Raw genomic sequence first — 22555 nt, 5'->3', positions numbered from 1 at the left:
AAACCTTAGTAAAATTTATTTTATTTAATTAATCAAAATTAATGGTATCTAGGTTTTGTAATAGCTTAGTAACGTAATATCAATAAATACGTACAAAGCTAAGGTATGTCAAAATTTTTTGTGTATTCTGTTCTTATTCATTGTAAAAAAAACTCAATCGTAACATTTATTTATGTAAAATTATTGTATATCATTGTATTTTATATTGTTCTCATGTTTTCTTTCATAGCCCTGATGATAGTTTAAAATAAACTGAAACGTTGGGTAAAACTTTTTTGCATCACATACATTTGACCTATACTCCGAGAACTATTTTAACATGAATTAAACGAGGTCAAGATAAGAAAAGGGAAGAAAAGAAATCAGGGTGTTGAAAGAGAGAAACATGTCGGGAAGAAGAATGGATGGAATGGAAATACAAATTTACGAGCGTGATGCACCCGCTCCCAGTGGGCTTCCCCCGTTCTTTTAAATGCAGGTCCACAGAGGGATAGGCGCGTTTCTAATTTTAAAATGTAGAAAAAAAAGGCAGGGTCTTATGTACTAATTTAATTGGAATGTTCATATACAAATTGAGGTCAGAGGAACTCTTTAAACACAACATTGGAAGTAATTACACAATCCTCTGTCAATACTTGTTTTGCGTTTTCCTTAATATTTACAAAAATATTTTGAAAAGATCTTACCCTAGAGAATGCTACATAAAGTTGACCATGAGAGAATACAGGGTCAGGCAGGAATAAGCCAGCTCTTTGCAAAGTCTGACCATGAGCCTTGTTACTAGTCATCGCATAGGAAACCTTAATGGGAAAATGCCTGCGAGTCAAATTAACCTTTTCCCTACCGTACACGTATATATACGTGTGGACGTTTCCTGACCCGGGAGACCACGGGCGTGTATGTACGTGTGAGATTTTCCCGGTCAAGAAAACGAAACCCGTATATATACGTTTTCGAGCTTTCCCCCTTTCAGGACGGTCGTGGGTTTAGGTCGCCTTTGTCTCGGGACCCAACGCTTCGGGGTTTAGGATTAACCCTCCAAATCCGGGAGCAGGTACCCGGAACCTTCGTCTTTTATAACCTCTCTCAGCGGTAAGGGACAGCGGTCATACAATTGTTTATAGAGTCAATTTTCGAAATAAATATTTGTTCATTTCTCAAGATATATAAACTAAGAATTGAATTGTTTGTCTTTTGAGCAGCGTTTACAATTTTTAAACGAAATTCTACGACAAATATTAACTTATATCTCGAGTTATGTATAAGCATCAACATGGAAATTGTTGCTGCGTTAAATGCTTTGATAATGGCCTTAGAACTTCGTTTAAAATTTGACAATGCTCAGATAAAAATGAGGAATTATATTCAATGCCTGTAATTTACGTGCAAGCAACAATTATCCATTTGCTAAATACATATAAGCAATACATAAGTTGACCGCGAACCAATGCCGCAGGTATGGTCGTAAACCCGGAAAGGAGGGAGCACAACTACTCTTGGAGTCCGAGATAATACGGAGTCCCACCGTGGAGGGGTCGAAAAAGGTTCAGCGAGACCCTTCTTAACGAATGCCCTCCAAAAATGCTCCGTACCACGAGAAAGAAGAGTCTCTTGGGGAGCGGTACAGCAGTCAAGCTAAGACGAAAACTCGGCGGTCTCGAAAGGGTTAAAAGGCATGGTGGGATCCGACGGCGTTAACTGTATATTTGGGATGAGGACAATCTTGCCGGAATCGATTATTTTTTATTTTTTTAACAACCAATTTTAGGAAACAATTGCAATATTTAGGAACTAAGATATGTCATCACATGTTCTCTGATAAATTCTGTGCATTTTGGTACCTCATTTGTAGAGTTTGGTTGCGTATAAGTTGAGAATAAGGTATCTATACAGTAGAAATAATATAGAGGATAAGTACATTCCAGAGATTTATTACAGACAATCTTTCAAATGATGGCTATCAAATGCCAAAAGTTGTCACAAATATAAGAAGTTCAGAAATACTGTTACACTTATACCTCAGATATACACCATATTGTAATAACGAGATTCAGAAATATTACACAGAACTATGAGGAGTCAACACATCAAAATATCATATTTTTGTTTCTCATTTTCCAGAAAGATTAAAGTTATATAAAAGTTAAAAATACAGCAGTTCATCAAGAAAAGAAAGTCAAAGAAGTAAATAATAACATTTCACCTCCATTGAAGATTTCCATGGTCCGAACAGCACATTCATGTTTTGCAAGTGTAAGGGGAACCATACAAGAAGCATTCACCAAAACCTAAACAACATAATCATACTCAGAATTATAATATCAAATTTGTGCACTTTGATTAGCAGATTTGAGGGTAATATAAGTATACATTTGAATTCGTGAAATTTTTGTTGAACTTTTGAAAAATGCTTATTTCCCTTAACCATAGAAGAAATGATTCAGTAAATTCATGTGTAACACTATTAGAAAAAATGTGGTTAGGAAAAAGATGGATATTGGAAAAAAGTAGAACTAGAAGAGATTTCACAAGTAAATACTGAACAGACAAGTAAGATCCTCTATGAATCTGTAATGAACAGCAATTGAAGAATCAAAAATGCTAGAGGAAAGAGAATCAGAGATACTGATGAACCTATGTATTAAACCCAATTTCACTTTCTATTTTAAGACCAGAGAATTCAGTATTCTTCATGAAATTTCCAATTCATTAAAATATACCTTTAATGGCAGTTAAATAAAATGGAATATGCCTTGTTAAACTAATAGCGGCTCACATGATTCATGCTTATGAACAAACATATGACTGAATTTAAACTTGTATTTGTAGATGCCATATTCAAAGGACTACAAATACCATTGAAAGCTGGTAACCATAATTCCTCAAAAAATTGCCTTTGGAATTCCAAGTCCTTGGTTGGTCTGCTTATTGGCCCTGGAAAGCTAAAAGTCCATGGTGCAATCCCTGATCCAGGAAACTCCTTTCCCATAAGCAATTTTCAGCTGGGGAAATTTGAGCGAGCACACCTTTCACCGGAGCTTTCACAAAGATGCCACATTAACAGCTAGGCACAAGTACAATAGGGAGTTTTAATTGACTGCTGAAAGACAGCTCATACCACTCGATATCATTATTTTATGAGAACTGTAATTTTCAAATTTTAATTACTGAAATAAAAAAGGGCACTCTTTTAATGTATATCAAATTATACCTAACTATTGATGTATTAATGGGTTATCTACTACAGGGGTGCAGCTAGGAATTAAGACTAGGGCGGTTTAAGGCACAACTAATACCGGGAGGTCTGGGGGGGTATGAAATACCCACCAAGGTAAGCGAGAGTTGCAGGGGCCCTCCCCCAGAAAACTTTTAAGATAAATGGTTTAAAATGATGAGTTTTACAGCTGTGTGAATAGCTTATGTTGTATGTTACTGAGTCATCCGTCCTCCAAATATTAGTTACAAAATTGTCACATTAAAATATTTTTCTAAAAAATGAGCTCTCGGGGGGGAGGGGTTTCATCCCCCAAAACCCCCCACTTGCTGTGCCACTGATCTAGTAATTACTCTTAGTTTCTCACTTTCCTTCGAAATGCTACTTGCTGAAGAAAAAGAAATATGTATTGACCAACACACAAACTTCAGTACTTGCAAAAGCAGTTTTTTCAGATTTTTTTCTCTGTCATGTTTTATCTTAAACTCTTTTAACTATCCCAATTGGTTCCTACTGAAAAAATTCTAACACAATAAAAATTTCCTCAGCCAAGCAAGGACCACACAAAATCCAAGAATGAATACTTAGTAGCCTTGTAAAATCAGGAGATAATTTGGCAAAAAAATATATACAAGTTAGAAAAGAGAGCATTACAAAATCAGAGGATACAACAAAAATTAAAATTATGAACAATTCCCTTCAGTACATACTTACATTTTATCCCAAAGAAACACTCAAGGCACTGCCATTCATTTATTCTCGACTGGAACCTTCTCTCCCTCTAGAGCTTTCTCCGATAGCCTGAAAACATAAAATTAGGGAGACGATAAAATTCAAATTGAAATTATGACCCTGCAATTAAATACTATACTCTGTTCATTTTATCTCTGCGGGTGAGCTGGTGTGGCCAAAGCAAGTGGGGGTGAGGGGAGGGAAAGTTTCTAGACATGTGACTTTGCCTTTGCCAATCAGCAAACAGTAGGCGTAGCATCAGTGAGTCGCTCTCCGACCTCCGCCGAGTGAAATTTGTGAATCTGCTCGTGGAGCAGTGTTGCTAAACCTCATGCGACCACCTTATATGTGGCTAAGTATGCCTTCCACTAACGGTGCCTCATTCAGCGCAGTAGCTGACAATGTCATGGGCTTCTGCGAAAGGATTATCCCCAATGCCTTCCAAATGAGTTGGTATGTCTCGGCGCCGGGGCCAAAATACCTGTGGCCACCCATGACTTACACCTTTTCAGTGACAAAGTGAGGCGGCTATGTACATTTGGCAACGTTATGTTCGCTCCTCCTCTCTCTCTCTCTCTCTCTCTCTCTCGGTAATACCCCTTCCCTATCAGCAAAGCCATCCGAGAGTGTCCTGGCTCTCACGAAAGCTCACCCGCAAACATAAAGTGAATAGACTATAGAAAGACTAGAAAATTTCTATCTTGGATTTTATTTCTCAGCAGTGACGTCATGGCAAAATTAGCAGTGCCGGAACACACTTCAACTTTTTTTTAGAAGTGAAGTATTATTCTGTATAGTTTTTATTACAAATTATGATTTACAATTTATTAAAAAATGTTTTGTTCTGGTTTCTAATGTACCTGTATGTTATAAATTTTGGGTCAACAAAATCGATTAAAGTGTTATTTCACTATTGTGTCGTTTGTCAACCAGTGCCGGAATGGCATTCTGGCACATTCCGGCACCATGACACCACTGTTTCTCAGGCAAAACCTTATTCATATTTAAAAAGAGCAACACCAACGCACATGATGTTCAGTACCCACAGCTGATTCTCCATGAGGAGTGTGCTCGTGCAATGGATTAGTGAAGCTTAGTCCCGATTTTCTTTCACAATCAGCATCATCATCCTCCTCTTCTGGTGTGGATAACAGCCATTCAATTGTTTGGGATTTACTACATGGGAAAAAGAGAACCGTTCGACAATTAAATGATAATTTATGATAAAATTTGAGGAATCCAGATTAGAGGGCCGGCCAATGTGAATTATTTATCCTCTCATTAATTTTCACACCTCAATTGGCAGAGCAGCCACAGTTCTACACGGTGTTTCAAAAAGGTCTTGGCTACTTGCTTGCAAGTGTGCTTGAACGAACTGATGATGACTTTACTGAAGTTGCCGTTTCTACAAAACATTTATGCCACTCATAAATTGTAGACCTAGTGGGAGGATCTTTAGCGTACTTTATGCTTAAAAAATTACACTGAACTGTTGTTAGCAACTTTGATTCCTCAAACCAAAAACACAGCTAGCACGCTTGGGTCCAGTGAAGGCCCTCTTTAACATTACTGTCGCTGGCGCTTGTTGCATAGCAATTCTGCAGTATTAAACTACACAAGTTAAAACTTGACATGTTCCCTTTTAAAACAGCACTAAAACCAGTACTGTAATTTAAAAAAAAAATAAATTTATATGAATTTTCCAAGTTGTAAAGTCCTTTTCGAAACACCATGCATATACTCCTCATTCACACATTTGTACATATATATCTTCTAGAAAGGGACAATTCCAATTTTGCCAGAATAGTACATAAATTTAAGCGAATGAGTCTTTTTCAACCTACCGTGGTCTACTCCAAATAAGCCTGTCATAAACTTCAGATTGTAAGCTAGAGGGAAGTTCTTCAAACAGCTCAGACTCCACCACATCAGTTGGATTGCAAGAAATGTGCTGCAGACATGCACTCTGAAAAAATAAAAATCTTCAAGATAGTAAATTGTAATTCAGCTGATTTAAACTAATGGGAACATTTATCATTCCCAATGGGGTAGTTTCCTTCATTAAAGAAAACGAAATGCATTGATTGTGATTCGTTACCCACCAATAGTGTATTCATAATATACAAACTCGCTTTTGCCCCCTAAAAAGGCCAGAGGCCTGTTATTGTCACTATGTTAGGTCATATACTTTTTGTCTGCCATTTTTTACTTGAGGGTCGTTTACTTTTCAGTTGGCTAGATTAGATATAAGTAATATTTCCACTTTCAAGTAAACCGAGTGTATGGTATGTACGTTACCATATGAAAATAACTTTTTATATAATAGAAACATTTTTCTGAGGGACTTAAAAAATAAAATAAATTTCTACCTGTCAGACAGTCTCTCTTCGTTATTCCATTCAATTACAAAAAAACGCTGAGAGCATATTCCACTGCAATACTCAGTTGATACTTAATATCTTAACATAACGACTTTACGAAATACAATGAACAGCAATTAACTAGATTTTAGTTGATAAAGCACTACATAAAGCAAGGAAACGCTGCAAAAAGTATGTATTAAAACACCAGTTTCTGATCAAACTCATCACAATTTGGATTCATATGGAGAATAGCCTACCTTATCTTTATCATCCTTTTGTTTACTTATTTTATTTTATTCTCAAACCACCGGATATAGCTCTCATTGGCCATTTTACACCGGGGTGTTCAACAAATGTAACAAGTTAACGTACACAAACGACCATGCCCTGGACCGGGGAAACCTACCCAGGCGGGACTCGAACCCGCGACCTCTTGTTTGGCAGGCGAGAACGTTACCCCGCCGCCACCGAGACCGGCATTCCTTAAATTAAATTGGGGTTTAAATTCCTTTATCTTCTTTTCCAATTTAGCTCCTCTTGTATGCATAAACAAATACATATGTTGCTATGATTGTTTGTTTGTATGATTGCTGAACTGCCATTGGATTTTGGTGGCCATTTTTTTAACTAAACCCCATACTTAATTTTAATTGAATAGACAGAAAAATAATTGGAAATTTAGTGTTTTTTTTAATTTTTCCTGGGGTTTCAGACAATTTTAGAGGGGGTCTTCCCAAGACTTTTCGTTGTATCTCGTCTCGTTCACCCCAAACATTTGTATGAGTGAGTGAATGAATGAATGAGTGAGTGAGTGGTCGTTAAGGGGCTTTATAGTGTATAGATTATTTGGTTTTAGAAATCCCACTTTAGACGGGTATTAATGGTCATTTGAAAAAGGCCAGATTGGCGCCCATGCAATGACACTCCACGTGACATCACAGAAACCTAGATTCTATACAAGTAGTCAGGAGTTTTACATCATCTGAGATTACCAATGCATGCATGAGGCGCAGAGCTCAGGGAAACATTTCTTATTAATCACCTATTAAAATTGCCTAAGGTCGGAAAGTTTCTTTCGTTTGATGAGATATTAATAATCCTTATTTAGGCCAAGCACTTGCCAGCAGTCTGCATCGTATCGGCACTCATAGCCTCGTGCCAAGGTGGCCTCACATGGTGGCAGCCGGAACCAGAATGACGTCATACGGGCTTTTCCCAGCATTCATATATAGCCGTAGCATTTTCGCGCGCTTGGAAATTTTCACTTTTCACTTAATCGTGAAAAATAGATATCGTCATTTAAAATCTAAAAGCATGAAATACGTACTCTAGGAGTACTAATCTTTCGCTTAAGGCAATTAAAAAAAAAATAGGAAACCACCCTCTTACAATAAAGCACCATACATCTGTTGTTCAATCGACCATTTCTTGGATTTTCTGCCGATCATTTCTCTAGGAAATTTACCAAAACACTCTACCTTTTCCCCTATTTCTCTCTTTCCCGCCTCCAAATCAAAAAATTACTGTCTCTGACACTTTTCACTCCTATGAAACCAGGAGGAACAGAGAAATTGATGTGGAATCAAGAAACCTAGCCTTTATATCTACAATTCCACGTTCAATGTGTAAGAAACTGTACAATAATTTACCTGCTACTATAAAGAGTGATGTCTCCATGCTTCTGGGTTTCACTGCGTGGATTTTCTAGATCACCGCAGTGAAACCCAGAAGCATGGAGACATCATCTAGACAACGCCGTGGAAAACTACGCATCTACTATGAAGGGTATCGAAAAATTAACAGATTTTAAAAGGGTGTCTCATAGTATTAAGTGCATAAGCGTTTTTTTTTTCTTAAATTAAGCAAATCAGTTAAGACAATTTTTTCATCTGTCCCAAGGATCCATTTAAGCATTTACTCACAATTAGAGAAAATAAAAGGGGAAGGAATTACTTTAGGAACTATCTCGATAGCTCTGACTTACCCTCATAGCTCTAGCATTGACTTGATCAGCCAGGGACAGGCATGCAAGGGTTGCTTCTGGATCTGCTAGGTGGCATCCTCCACTCAATAATATGTGCTCACAGGCATTTTTGAGATCATCCACCTAAAATATGCCAACATCAATGAACCACAAGCAGCGTAACAACAATATAAGACTAAATACTTTCTTGGCAAATTATGCTTAATATGCAATCCACACAAAAGGTTAGCACTTCCACACTATCAGGGAATAAGTATGTCAATACATAATAGGGAAATGGTGTAATTAGATATTAAATAGAGAAGAAGTTGTATCATAAAGAACTTTCTTCATAATTCATAAAACAATTTCATAATAAACTCTCACTCTTATACATAACAATTTTATACCATTCACCCATGTACAGTCACTATGAGCATTTCGCACTGTTTTCATTTTTTGTAGTCAGTTTCCATTGATAATAATACTTTCAACATGATATTTTTATTTATTCGTGATACACATTATCTTGTAAGTTCCTTTCTCACAATGCCTCTTTTAGAGAACGTTAAACATTCTTCATACTTTGTAGATTTTATTTTCAATACTTTTGCCTGCTTATTGTACGTTTCTTTGGTTTAGTTATGGATTTAACGGATTTTTAAACCTTTTCTTGAACTTCGTAATAAAAAAATGTGTGGAATCGACATACCTCGAGCGAGTAATCGACATTGGGAAAAACGCGACTTTTAAGTCATATTAATGGGTAAAGAGTGAAATTTGAGATTTAGATAATATTTTTCTGTCAGAAACCGTTGATTCAACGTTTAAAATGATACCTCATTTATCACTGTAGGTGCAGTAATAAAGAAGCATATCGATGGCTAAGTTCTAACAACACGTATCTCAAAAATAGCAACTTTTCAAGATAGCCAAAAAAACCGATCAATTTCCTTCACTTGCACGCTGAAATTAAAAACCAAAAGTTCATAAAACTAAAAAAGAAGTATTCATTTCCAAATAAAGAGTTGTTCTCTGCTTGTATTTTATTTTTTTAAATATTATTACACTTTGTTTAAGAAACCTGTCTCAAACCGGCCGAATTTCAGATATGTGTTGTTCGAACTTAGCCATTGATATACAGATTGACAGAAAAAGACCTTTCTGTAATAATATATGTGATAACCAACTCTTGGGATTCTAATAAAGAAAGAATTTTACGGCCAACGGTCCTGAGCATCATCTCCTTCGATGAGGCTTAAGTGGTCTCCAAGTGGGTATTAAGGTCATCTCCATAAAGAAACCATTGGAATCAGGCTGAACAACAATAACAGCATGAATCATGAATCTCAGTACAGTAGGCCCAACAAACAAGATGGGTTCCCAGACCTTGTTCGTAAGTTGAAAATTGTAATCAAGTCATTGAAAAGTGTAGTTATCCTGAAGAATGCAATACAGCATTACAATTTACATTAAAATAAGTGTAATCATTCTTCGTTAAAACTTTTGCAGGTACTCGTCATGTTAAATAAAAACTTTTGGGCTATGTTGCCAAGTCAATTTTTGGGTGGCCTGTACGTTTCCCAACTGATGCTGGTCGCTTTCTCAAGGATTCTGATGAGATGGGAAATTATATCCAAATATAAAGGAATCCATGTCAGGGTGTGGGGAAGGGGAGTGGGAGGTTGAAGGAGTAGATTGTTGATAGTTTTCCCGATTTATGGGTTGCCGAGGGTGACTTATTTTAAGGCTGGTGTCTCGTGCTCCTCTGAAAAGAGCAATTCAACTGGGGCAGACAACAAAGTCTGCAGTAGCCGAACACACAGCGATGGGCCACACAATCGACCTTAAGGAAGTAAAAATTGTTGCCAAAGTGAAAGGTTTCAAATAGAGACTAGTCATAGAAGCCATAGAAATAACTTAAGAGGAGAAGAATAATTTTAACTGGGACACTGGCCTTAAAATAAGTCACCCTCGGCAACCCATAAATCGGAAAAAACTATCAACAATCTACTCCTCCAACGTCCCGCTCCCCTCCCCTACACCCTGACACAGATACCTCTATATGTACTTGAATTTTAAATTCCCACCTCATCAGAATCCCTTGAGAAAGCGACCAGCATCAGTCGCGAAATGTACGGGCCAACCAAAAATTGACGCAGTGACAGAGCCGAAAAGTTTTTATTTAACAGTGTAATCATTTTTCATCAAGCATTTTTTAAAATCATAAGTGTGTGCAATATAAGTAAGGATGTCAGTGTTATTAGACCGCTACAGTTTCTCTTGATAATTGACTTGTCCTATACTTGTACCATACAAGTCTTAGGACCAATAAAAATTATTATGTATAATTATTATTTTGCAGTAACTCACAACAGTGACGAACTGATCTAGATGAGCATTGATGCAGCGGGAGCCAAAACAATTTATCTGCCCACGGGAAATAAGAATGGGCAAAATGGTCAACAGTTCCAGGCTTCATATGGGTATAATTAATACTTTGTTCAGACTATGCCCAAAATGCCTCCTCTACGTCACACCGCACTGCATCGGCCAACTCAAAGGCACCAAATTTAAAATTTCAGGCACACTTCAAATTTTGGAATGTTCCTATCTCTGAAAGTTCGTAAGCAGAGGACTTACTGTATATCCTCAGGAGCGAATGGAAATCTTTGATTAAAAAATTAATACAGAAAACAAGGAGAGAACACTGGCCCATAGTCCCATTGATTACGTGGCTATATAAGTGCAGAAAGAAAGCTCTGAAAGTATTATTGCCCTGAGGACATTGGAAGAGTGTTCCATTTAAACATTAGCTGGAAATTTTTTTTGCTAGAATCAGAGAGGTATGTATTTGAGGTATGCATGGAAATAATGTATGCATTTAGAAAATTTTTGAGGGGAAGGAGAGGGATTAGTGGGGCATTCAATATTTTTCCAAGAAGCACATTACAGTGGAATCTCGATCTATTGTTTTTCAGGGGGATGGACGAAAAAATCGATGAATGCGGGAAAACGATCGATACGGGAATGTTTGGCTAGGTTCCCTATGTCCCAGGAAAAGCAGGATTTTGGCACATAATTATGATATTCATTAAAGGATTCAAACAAGGTTTTAGCCAATTACAGGAATACTAGTACTTTATCGAGACACTTAAGTCATATTGTTGATTCGAATAATATCTCTTTCAAATATCCTAAAGGAACACGCCACCTCGCTAAAAAATGTTTGCTCTCCACTTGGCATTTACCCTGCTATTATGGATTTCTCTCTAATGTAAAAATCCATGAAACACCATTTCCAGTACACGTATTCACGAGAGCAATGTGCATGTTATGCCTAAAACGACCGCTTTCGCTGGCGCAGTGATTGGTTGTGAGATGGATCATATAGGCTAAAAAAAGTCAATTATTTGTAATGTTCCTGTCTAATAAATATATTTTTCATGTAATTTAGGCATTGTGTACAATGTTGCGTTAATCGTCAGCGGCACGCCCGCCTGAGCCTCGGCTTCATCCCACTTCTTGTTTTCAAGAGGTAGCTCACTCTACCCCAACCCCTACCGTCTTTTGCTAGCGGACAGCCCGAGGCATTCTCCAATATTCACGTGCTTCTATCCCGGATGCTTTTCTTCATATTCAATCATTTTCAGTCCATCTTTTTAAGCACTCACTTGTTTCTTCAGAAAAGCAATGGTACGAAGACGGATAAAAATAAAACTAAAAAAAATGAAACCTTACTTTATTAAACCCACACGGAAAACACTTGCTAGTTTGAAGTCAACCCACCCTGGAAAGTATGGAACCACTCGTACGATGTGAAGTTCGGAAGTGATGCTATCGCGTGCGTATTATGCAGAACATACTGCAGAGGGTGAAGCATAAACATATGACTGCACCATGAAATTTTTGTCCTAAAGAGAAGGCAACTTACACATTCTTTTCTAATTAGCGTAGTGCCAGATGAGTAGATGAATTCAGATTGTTGGTAGGGAGAAACAAAATATCCTGAGAAGATATCCCTTCCTCAGTAACTCTTACAACTGAGACTAATAGTGTAACTCGTAAATTGATAATAAGCTGATATCCTGTTTTAGGAAAAATGGGGATAGCAGATCTTGGGAAATGTGCTAATGTAACTATCCCACGGCACTCAGCTTCTCCCTATAGTAGGTCAACCTCCTGGGGGTGTCTGCCTTCATTAGCCACAAATAACACGTTGTAAACACTTCGTTTCATTTTCGTCAAATGATGGATGCGGGAAAATTATACGACGGGACCGCAATCTTCAAACGATCAATGTGGGAAAACGATAATTCGGGGAACGATGGATGCAGGAAAAAATTACATTGCGTTTATGGAACTTTATTTGGGAACAGGAACGGCAAACGATGAATGCGCAAAAACAATAAATGCGGGAACGATAGATCGGGGTTCCACTGTATATCGGCTGCATAGAAGCGATATTCCTAATCTGCGGCAGAATCTTGAGTTAACGGAAAAGATTTGCTATAATTTTGTCGTTGGGGTTGCATATACCTATAGGATTTTAGGGTAACACGTCGAAGTTCAGGTAAACAGACTTGTTTCCTTGGATTCCAGGCATTTACATAAAAAGCACATCAAACTTAGCACTAATCCCTGTTTCCAAATAATTGATAAGGTTATGATTCTCCGACTACTCTAGATGTTAGAGACAGTTGACCACAGGCGTGGATGGAAAAACTGGAATTTTGAATTTTTTCTGGGGAAACGAACAATAAATCGGGCTTTTTGTAATACCCCTACAGATCATTTCTGGTTTATAACCTCGTGTAAAATTTCAGCACTCCAGCTCTTCTGGAAGAGGTCAGCATTTTACAACCACCAGGGAGTGAGAGATTCATTCACGCAAGGGGCTTTTTATATCGCGGACATGATTATTTCTAACTGTGGACAGAATCCCTCGCAACTACAACAAACATCCCAACCAGAGTCCACTGTAGCAGTCTTATTTTTCCTATTTCTTCAACTTAAGTAATGTCTTTGGTCATCCTGTGACAACGTGACCCTCATACCACCCCTGTATGTATGCCAATGAAGTCGCCATTTCCACATTTGTCGAATAGGTTACATGGAAGTTTCACTGTACTTGCTATAATCTTTCTGATTTACCCAAATTACCTGCTGTTTTTCAACTCCATTCACTTGGACTGTTTGAAATTTTGATATTCTGAATGAAGATGGTTTCAATAAAAGCAGCTACACCACATTGATATCTCAACATAAACCCATTCGACTACAATTTATTTTCTGAATATCCATTCTCCTATCCTCTATTTATTTTTTGTTTTTCTTTTTAATTGAATGGCAGGTACTGAAATGATATTTTGCAGTTTGCAATCAATGAAGAACAGTGAAATAAAAAGTTATTATTATTTCAAATTGTTCACGAACTCTCTTCCTGTAAGAACATTGAGAACACAGCTATCACTACTCTTAATAAATCATTTCATTCCTTCCAATGCATCATATTTCATGAAATATGAGTTCTTCATGTACATTATGGATGTGTTAACACTGTTAAGTTCTGTTTACACAATACATTAACACGTACGAGTTAATGTCTGTTTGCATGAATGATTTTTGTGGACCTGAACGGAACATGTACAAATACATGAACCAAATTAGAACATGGTTCTATTTTCCGTGCATTCATTCGCACAAGTTGGGTGGTTACGCGGTGCATTTTGGCGTTCATTCTCGCGTTCGTACATTTAGACATCAACTCGTACGTGTTAATGTACCGTGTAAACAGGCCTTTAAACTTTCCAAATATTTATAACGTTCCCCTGGACAATATAAATATTTGTCCCCAAAATTATGAAGATCTGATGACGAGCTACACTTGTCATTGTGCATACCAGGGGCGCAGCTAGGAATTAAGGCTGGGAGGGGTTTTAGGCGCAACTAATACTGGAGTGTTTGGGGGTATGGCATACCCTCCAGGGTAATTGGGAGGTGTGGAGGCCCTCCCCAAAAAAATTTTAGGATAAATAGTGAGTTTTACGGCTTTCTCAGGGATATTTTATAAATCCTTACACTATTCTATAAGTAATATTTATGGAATTAAGTAAAATAGATTTAACTAAAAAATTTTCTCCGAGCTCCGGGGGGGGGGGGGGGGTTTATCCACCAAAATCCCCCCCCCTATCTCGCTGCGCCACTGGTGCATATTGGCATTGAAAGTTCATGACGAGTTAGACTCGTCATTTCAGTGCAAAGGGGTTAAGCCGACAAAATTTGTTAAGGGAATTCTTTTGCAGAAAATCCAAAAAGCTTAAGTATTGTTCAAAATGTACATACCTCCAACTGATCAGCCAGTACAAGAAGAGCCCACAGTTGCTCTGCCCCGAGCACTCCATGGGGATACTGCCCACACTCTTTCCTCCCATCCGGCACCATGTTTCCATCTTGATAAATATTCCATTCCAATTTTAGTTGCCCACCATATATCCACTGTAGAAATAACAACAGCTGCTGTGGAGTAGTATCGTGCACAACAATTTGCCTGCAAGTATCCAAAACAAAAAGAAGACTCTGTATTGTCCGTCATTATTAACAAAATTTGCTCTAAAAAAATGTTGGCTTTACTCTTTCCCCAAAAAATCATGGGTAACTGACATTTTTCCAGATTCAAATGAGTTGCGTACTGGGGTATTTAAATTCCTAGGAACCCCGATTCCGGAAATATGAGTCTATTATGGCGTAATGCCTTTGGTTTAAACATGGTTAAAAAGCTAATGTTTAAAATATAACTTTACCCAATCAAACGTTATTATATATCACTTCATTATGAATAACAAACAAAAACTGAAAACGTACTAACAAATACGTATTGTAGACTTTCAAATTGTTTAGGTTGACGCACCTAAAAGACGGGAATCTTCGTCATCCGTCCGGAACGTTCGGGAAAAAAATGACGAGAATTCTCGCCATCCGTACGGAACGTGTTAATAGCACTCAACTTTGATAATCAGAAAAAATTAGAAAGCTAAATTTTATATATAAATAAAATTAGAATTGCAGTGGTTGATTCACGGAAAAGAGAATCTTTTCTTTATCCTGGCAAGAAAAGAGAAATTAGGGCACACAAAATCCAAGCATACAGACAAATATATCGCCAAAATTTTAATTTTCTGTAATCAAACCATTCAACTATTGAACATACACTCAAAACTTAAATTTTTGAAGAGGGAATGAATGGAATGAGGGGAATGAATGAAAACACATGTTAATGCTTCACCGAGACAAAACCAAGGTGGTGGTAAAAGTAAAATAGGAATTACAAAAATTTAATTTAATATTCAGTCTATTTTTGTCTATACAATAAAACCTCTTTACATCGTAATGGAGGGGACCAAAATTTGGGCAATTTGACGTATGGAGGTTCAATATAGAGAGGTTTCAGTGGTAGGCACAATTTTTTCATATCCTTCGGAAATGAAAGGCACTACTGTCTTCTAAAGAATTATATTTATGTGTTTAAACAAACATGCATTCATTAGTGAACATGTACTTATTATTTAATAATAAAAAAATGAGCACAATCGCATGATTTTTACCATGATTCGAGAGAAAACGACGTGAGCTCTCTTAATTCAACAGTCACTTAAAATGATTAGAATAGTTGGATGCCTTTTTTCTTATTTTCTGTTAGGTATGCTTTCATATGGAACAAAATGGCCATAACTAATGATAAATATGAAAATGACAGCATATTAAAGGTGAACATATTAGCACGTGGGCTGAGACTAATGGTCTGAAACTAAATGAAAATAAATCAAAAGCCATTATATTTAGCAGTAGAAACCTTTCCCTCAAGATAAATCTTAACCACATCCCAGAAATCATGGTTAAACATCGACCTCTCCCCTATGAAGAGCAAGTAAAAAATCTGGGGGTAATTATGGACCGCAATTTAAATTGGAATGCGCATTGCATAAATGTTAAGAGTAGAAGCCATAAAACGCTTTATTACTTATACAAGACAAAGCGCCTGTTGCCCACAAACATACGAAAATCCATCGTAAATGCTCTCATTTTTCCCCATTTTGATTACTGTTGTGGTGTGCTAAGTAATATTAATGAAGAAACAAATAATAAATTGCAGGTAACGATGAATGCTTCACTGAGATTCATATATGATCTAAAGCGTTGGGATCATATTACAGATGCTTACAGAAAACTAAAATGGCTTAAAGTCAAGGAAAGACGCCTCTATTTGTCTATGGTTTCTGCCTTTAAAACTTTTAAATCCAGCTGTCCTCAGTACCTATTCAACTCTTTCACTTTTAAAAAGAACATAATAAGTCGCTTAACGCGCTCCCAGCATATTGATCTACAGATTCCCCAGCACAAAACCGAAATATATCATAAATCTTACGTAGCTACAGTATCAAGGCATTGGAATGCACTCCCGGAAGATATTAAATCAAGTCAATCTTTAACTAGTTTCAAAATTAAATTATTCAAACACTTAATTCTAAAAACTGAAGAATATTCCTAAGCACATTGTATCCTAAATTTAGTTTTAATTTAGCTCATTGTTATTAATAATATGTACGATATGTCAATTCCTCCTGTGTATGAGTGTAAATTTATATATTTCCTGTAATTAGTAATCAGACTTAGGATGTCCCAATTGTATGCTACTATGTACCACGGTACAGTCACTTGTTCTTTTATACTTTGTGAACTTACTCTATGTTTTTCAAAAAATTCATTTTGCCCCAGATCAACACTGCTTCATGTTTCATGCCTTGTTATGTATCGAGTGGAAGTTATTGTTGCTATGGGGAAGATACTATTTTTTTCTATTCTATGTAATATTTCTGCTGTACCTAAGTCTTTGTTATTTTTATTTATTTATTACTGTCTTCTTATCATATAAAAAAAAAGCTAAATTTTTATTTATGTAAAGTCTTTAGGACCTTGAAGGTCTACGATAATAAACGTTTATTATTATTATTATTATTAATAAGAAAAAAAGGGTGAAACATTTATCGCTGAAAATGTCATTCTATGTACGTAATCGCGGCTGCATTAATGGTCTCTAGTTGTCTCGGTACGATTTGCGGAGGTAGTTAGGCTGTCTCGGGGGTATCTCCTTGTTATGATAAGTGGAGGTTTAACGAAATAAAGAGGTTTGCCTATAAATTTACATGTAAATCTGACGGGGCCATTGGGGGTGTATGAAGTATGGAGATTTATGATGTAAAGAGGTTAAGTACATAGAGGTTTCACTGTATTTCTACTCTCAATACAAGAAAACTGTACACAACAATTACCAAAGTACCATAACAAAACACTAATTTATTTTCAATCCATTTTCCCCAGTAGCACCAAAAGGATTATACCTAGATTTAATACGTATCATAGTATACACTGTTTACATATTATATCCGTATTAAATACATGCAAATGTCCTCTACCATGCAGATAATATCTAGATATTATATGTATTATATCTGCTGCCATAATATGGATTTTATGTAGATTAAATGCGTATAACTCGTCGTAAATCTGTATATTATACATATCTTATACATGCCTGATGATCCCTGGTTACGCTGTAAGGATACAATTTGTATATTTTAAAGATTCTAGTATACATCAAGGACCATGGATCATCAGACATGCATTAAATATGTATAATCCTTTTGGTGCTACTAGGGTTCTTACCCCTGCCTCAGGCCAATCTAAACACAGAACACCCTTTAACACTAGAATGTCGACCAATCCTTACACCCTATTATGCCCGAGTGGGTCAATTTGACCCAATATGATCAGGTTTGCACATTTTACTCAAAATACTTAATTCTTCCCAGTTTCTTTGTTAATATTGCTTAGAAAGTATTTAGGAGGGTGGTAGAAAATTTAATTGGACGAAAAATATTAAAATTGTAGTTGTTCGACAATTTCTGTGGAGTCATCGGACACCAGCTTCCACAAATTTGGGAATACCTATCACTTTTCCCCTGATGGGTTTGGGAAGTACAATGAATTTCAATGGTATCTGGTTAAAAAAAATTACTGTAACATTTTGATGAAAAATCAGTATAAAACACACACCATTACATCGAATACAAAGGAACAGTAGAAAGGCTTCAAATGGATTTGATAGTCTGGGTAAAAATGATCCATCCAGGCATGGCGGGTATACGTGATGAGAAAAAATATAAAAAATAATAATATCAGGCCTAACATTTGCGCAGCGGTAAACCAAACGGAATAAATAAATGTACTCTAATGTAGCTAGCTTTAATTGCATATAATAATTTTAGGTGGTGCCAACAAATCATCAAAGTAGAAAAAGTATTATTCTGAGTACTTTTGTAATTTTTTGACATATTACTTACCAAATATTTATACCTTGACATATCTTTGCTTCATCATACGGCTTCCACATATTAAATTATTTAACAATAAATTATCTGTATCAGGATGAAGTTATTAATTTTATCATAGAGAAATGTGATTTTTAGTAGGGATGAGTCGATTCCAAATGTCGATTCTCGATTCCACCGATTCTCGGGCACGGAATCGAGAATCGATCGCCTAAAGTCGATTCCGATTCCATCGATTCCAGGAAGATAAATGTTTTGAGCATAGACTATAAGTTTGGGGCATAAATGCTGCCACACACCTAAGCGGCCGCGGTGTCAGCCTTGCCCGCGTGGAGGATACGCCCCGCACGCGGGTGCTGCGACAAACATACCTAAGCGGCCTCGGAAACATTAAAATGTCGGCAAGAGCGACAAACCGACGAACCCTGAAATACCTCGTGTTCATGAGCAACTCTCAGAGAAAAAAAATTGGAAACCACGGGATCGGGAAGCAGCGCATGCGTTTTCCGTTCTTTTATTAACCGCTGGTCACGGCAAATCAAATTGTTACGATTATGAATCACATTCGGAGAATTCATCTGGACCACCAATTTTAAAGTATAATAGATCGAAATATATTTTTTTACTTTCGAATGATATTTGAAGTCTGATGATAATAAAAACGTGCAGAGAGCGAGTTTTTCTGTGAAAAAAGTTTCTTATAGGTAAATACGCGCTGAGAGTGGTTTTTTTTATATTAGTAACTTTTTAGACTAACACGCGCCTGCGTCAATAATAAAAAAATAGACACATTCGCGTTTGTATAGCCCAGTTTCATCAATGCAACCCTTGAGGAAGTTGATACTTGCTTGGCATAAGCCGCCGCGGCTTCCGGGCGGACTCGACAGGTTGCGTTCGGCCGCCACCGCGCACCCGCCAGGCTGCTCTGGTATGTATCGACGCCATGAACGCTACTTTATTGTTTAGCCACCGCGGCCAAACGAGAATGTAGCCACCGCGGCTATTGTTATTTTTAGGGATGGTCGGATCGGATACCTCGGATCCAAATACCCGCAGATATTGCCCTTCATCGGATCCAAAGTCGCGGAAGACATCGGATCTGGATCGGAAATTTTAAATAATAGCTTCAGTGAATGTAACGCCCCATAAGAGTGGAAAGATTTCCGATTCTCTCTTCGAATGCGCCGTCGCATGCGATTATTGTCCTACTCATGAACTGTTTTGTTTGAAAGCTCTCGCAGAGGTTGCAAGTAGAATTTCAGCCGTGGCCAGGATTTTCAGCATTTCAAAAGTAACTATGTCGTAGATTTCAGAAAACCACCCTCGGCCGTCCATCAGCCCGTGCCTCTGTTGTTTTTTTTTCGCATCCGAAATCACACGGACCAAAAATCATTGTTTTCTAAGGAAAATATCAAATCACACGAAAACAATTGAAGCGTGTTTCATCCCTACCTCGTCTCACCAACTTACCTTTTTTGGCCTATCTGCTTCAATTCTCCGTTTCTAGACTACAAATGCTAGGAGAGTGACTTTCTGGGAAAGTGTTAAAATTAGTTTAAAACCCATTATTTAGTGCCCGGTTTTTTCAACAATTTTCCCCCCTGGTTTTGGATCCCCCCCCCCCAATTGAAATTCCTGGCTACGCCACTGCTCCTTCCCCTCCACCTCTCCTTTACACGCTTTTGCTGCCCACTCCTTCCTCATGCTGAGCGGTTGAGCACCTCGTCGCACGTGACGTTATTACCGTTTTAAATACTTTTAATTGTGTTGCTGATTGCGCAGTTGCAATGTAATTTAATGATGCACCAATAAAAATGTCTTTCATTGTGTATAAACATTTCCATTAACAGGAGAACCAATGAATACAGTGTGCGTGCACTATGGCGTAAATAATTGCGAGGATGTGCTAAATCCACCTCACCATACTGAAGCATTTTCGGATGAAACACAAGTCCGTATGCGATGAGAAAGTAAAATTCGGGGGAAACGCGTGTGAGGAAAATTTGAATTCAGTCGATAGCAGGGGGGTAGCCAGGAATTTTGTTAAGGGGGGGTCCAAAACCAAGGGGGAAATTTTTAAACAACAGGGTACAAAGGAGAGGTTTTCAAACTAATTTTAACGCCCTTCATAATAGAAAAAACTTCATTTTTCAGAGATTCTTTTTTTTTTTTTTCATTTTTGTAAATTCATGATTTTTAATATTTTTTTTCCTTTTATGAAGGAAAGTAATTGTGTTTTTATATTTTGGGGGGTCCTCTCGCTACGCTACTGGTCAGTGGTTCATCCTAAGATTTTTCCTATTTTCATTTCCAAACCCAAGCGTAACAGTTTAGACCCTGAGTATGTAAAGATGTTTTTAAAAGTCAACTTGAAAGCCCATAAAATAATTTTTAATTTATAAAAATATAAAAATGTGTATGAAAATCTAAAAAGCATTCCATTGATTGTATGTACCCGCAATAAACTTGAATAATGACTTTGTTTAATGGCAGGAATTCGAAAATGCATTTGGAATCGAAAATATCCGATTCGAAAGATCTGGCTCCAAAAATCCTGGATCTGTCCATCCCTAGTTATTTTATTCCATTCAATTCTTAAAGTTTAATGACAGCGATGCTACAGATAAATCAAAATCCCACCTGCCATAAGGAGTAAGAATCGATGGAATCGGAATCGAGAATCGGGAATCGATTTGAAGGAATCGAAATTGGAATCGGAATCGAAAAAAAGTGGAATCGACTCATCCCTAATTTTTAGTTTACTATACTTGAATTAAAATTTGTGCAGGGCACATTTGTGTGATAGCTGTAGACTTTTTTCTAGTAGCCGAAAGCATTGAAGCTGTTTGAAAACCTTTAATATCGCTACGTCTGAGTTTACCGATTCCAGATGAAAATCCATTCTGGCTAATATCAAATTGAAATGAATCCACTGATAAGCAAGTGATGAAATATGAGTCAAATTGTTCTTCCTTTCAAAATAATCAACATAAATATCCTCTTTTGGGTCACATTGACCTAGCCGGGCATTCTAGCGTTAAAAAATTTTCCAATTCATTACAAAAAACTAGCCCTTTACCTCTTTATTGCTTCCTTCATTCCAGAGAGAAGAGCTCTACGGAACCAATCACAACGGGCTGCTACTATGGCTCGATGGGCACCAATCCTCCACACCCAACGACCACCATTCACTGCATCACTATCCTCATCCCACTCCAAAAATCCTAACCCTGAAATCATAACATGATTACGTCAGCAAAAGTCAAATGGAATCAAACATATGAATTCATTTCATCTAAACAGAAAAATGTAATGAGAAACGTTGATGGTAACTGTGCCACAATTAGGCGATGAATGAAAATTTATGTGTCTTAAACAGTTCCATACGCATTATTGAAATAAATTCACCCCTAGTAATATGTCATCAATTTAATTAATGTATGCATCCAAACTGCTAATAAGAGCCCTCAGTACAGGCATTTTTACAATTGTAATAAAGATTATAAACGTAAATAAATCATGTAATATTTGATATTAATACGCCACCGGTTCGGAATATGGTAGGCCACCGCGGCTGACGAAAAGGTATTAGGTGCCCATGTTGATTACTATAGTGCTTGACTGCTACATATAAAAAAGCTGAAACTCCTAGGCCAAGGCATTAGAATGACTTATTGACTTTAAAAACGATATTCTTAAATGAGTTTCATGATCGCGCCTCCTGTCGACAGATTTCTGAACTAATTGGCTGCGACAGCTCTGTAACCAAAACTACTTGACTTGACATTCAAATTACTACTCAAAGCACTCGACTCGAGTTTTTGAGTACTCGCACATCCCTAATCATTTCAAATGAAGAGTATACAGAAGAACATTTGAACTGCAGAATAAAAGT

The 22555-nt window shown here is 37.1% G+C and overlaps 1 protein-coding gene and 1 long non-coding RNA gene across 6 annotated transcripts in view; one reads left to right on the top strand and one right to left on the bottom strand.

Moving 5' to 3' along the window:
* The window catches only part of LOC124161174, a 34772-nt gene extending 12906 nt beyond the window's left edge, over positions 1-21866 (top strand). Inside the window, exons 2-3 of one of the 2 annotated variants that reach the window (XR_006865341.1) lie at positions 10638-10758; positions 21765-21866. This is a non-coding gene — a long non-coding RNA (uncharacterized LOC124161174). The remainder of the gene's footprint in view (positions 1-10637; positions 10759-21764) is intronic. The other variant, XR_006865340.1, reaches the window with a different exon arrangement.
* Positions 1916-22164, bottom strand: LOC124161173. Of its 4 annotated transcripts, none has more exons than XM_046537404.1 (7): positions 21740-22164; positions 14618-14822; positions 8294-8416; positions 5791-5912; positions 4993-5122; positions 3929-4015; positions 1916-2288 (listed from the first exon to the last, which is right to left on the bottom strand). In XM_046537404.1, exons 1-6 carry the CDS (start codon positions 21898-21900, stop codon positions 3968-3970), a joined length of 789 nt encoding a protein of 262 aa, XP_046393360.1. In that variant the 5' UTR covers positions 21901-22164; the 3' UTR covers positions 1916-2288; positions 3929-3967. The 4 variants fall into 4 exon arrangements, with proteins under 4 accessions (XP_046393360.1, XP_046393357.1, XP_046393359.1 ...); XM_046537401.1 differs by having other exon boundaries at positions 4975-5122; positions 21740-22154; XM_046537403.1 differs by lacking the exon at positions 1916-2288 and adding an exon at positions 2653-3064 and having other exon boundaries at positions 4975-5122; positions 21740-22156.
* Positions 22165-22555: the final 391 nt, after the last annotated feature.

This window comes from Ischnura elegans, chromosome 6, assembly GCF_921293095.1.
Source record: "Ischnura elegans chromosome 6, ioIscEleg1.1, whole genome shotgun sequence".
Taxonomy (NCBI): Eukaryota; Metazoa; Arthropoda; class Insecta; order Odonata; family Coenagrionidae; genus Ischnura; species Ischnura elegans.
The sequence above is the reverse complement of the archived record's forward strand: the minus strand, read 5'-3'. Positions and strand labels throughout refer to the sequence as shown.

Excerpts from the sequence above, each read along its gene's own strand:
- LOC124161173 (XM_046537403.1), bottom strand. The coding sequence starts at position 21,900 with ATGATTTCAGGGTTAGGATTTTTGGAGTGGGATGAGGATAGTGATGCA. Across the intron at positions 8,417-14,617 it reads TACTGGCTGATCAGTTGGAG|GTGGATGATCTCAAAAATGC; the intron begins GTATGTACATTT and ends GGCATATTTTAG. Across the intron at positions 4,016-4,974 it reads CTGTGGGTACTGAACATCAT|GCTATCGGAGAAAGCTCTAG; the intron begins GTGCGTTGGTGT and ends TTATGTTTTCAG.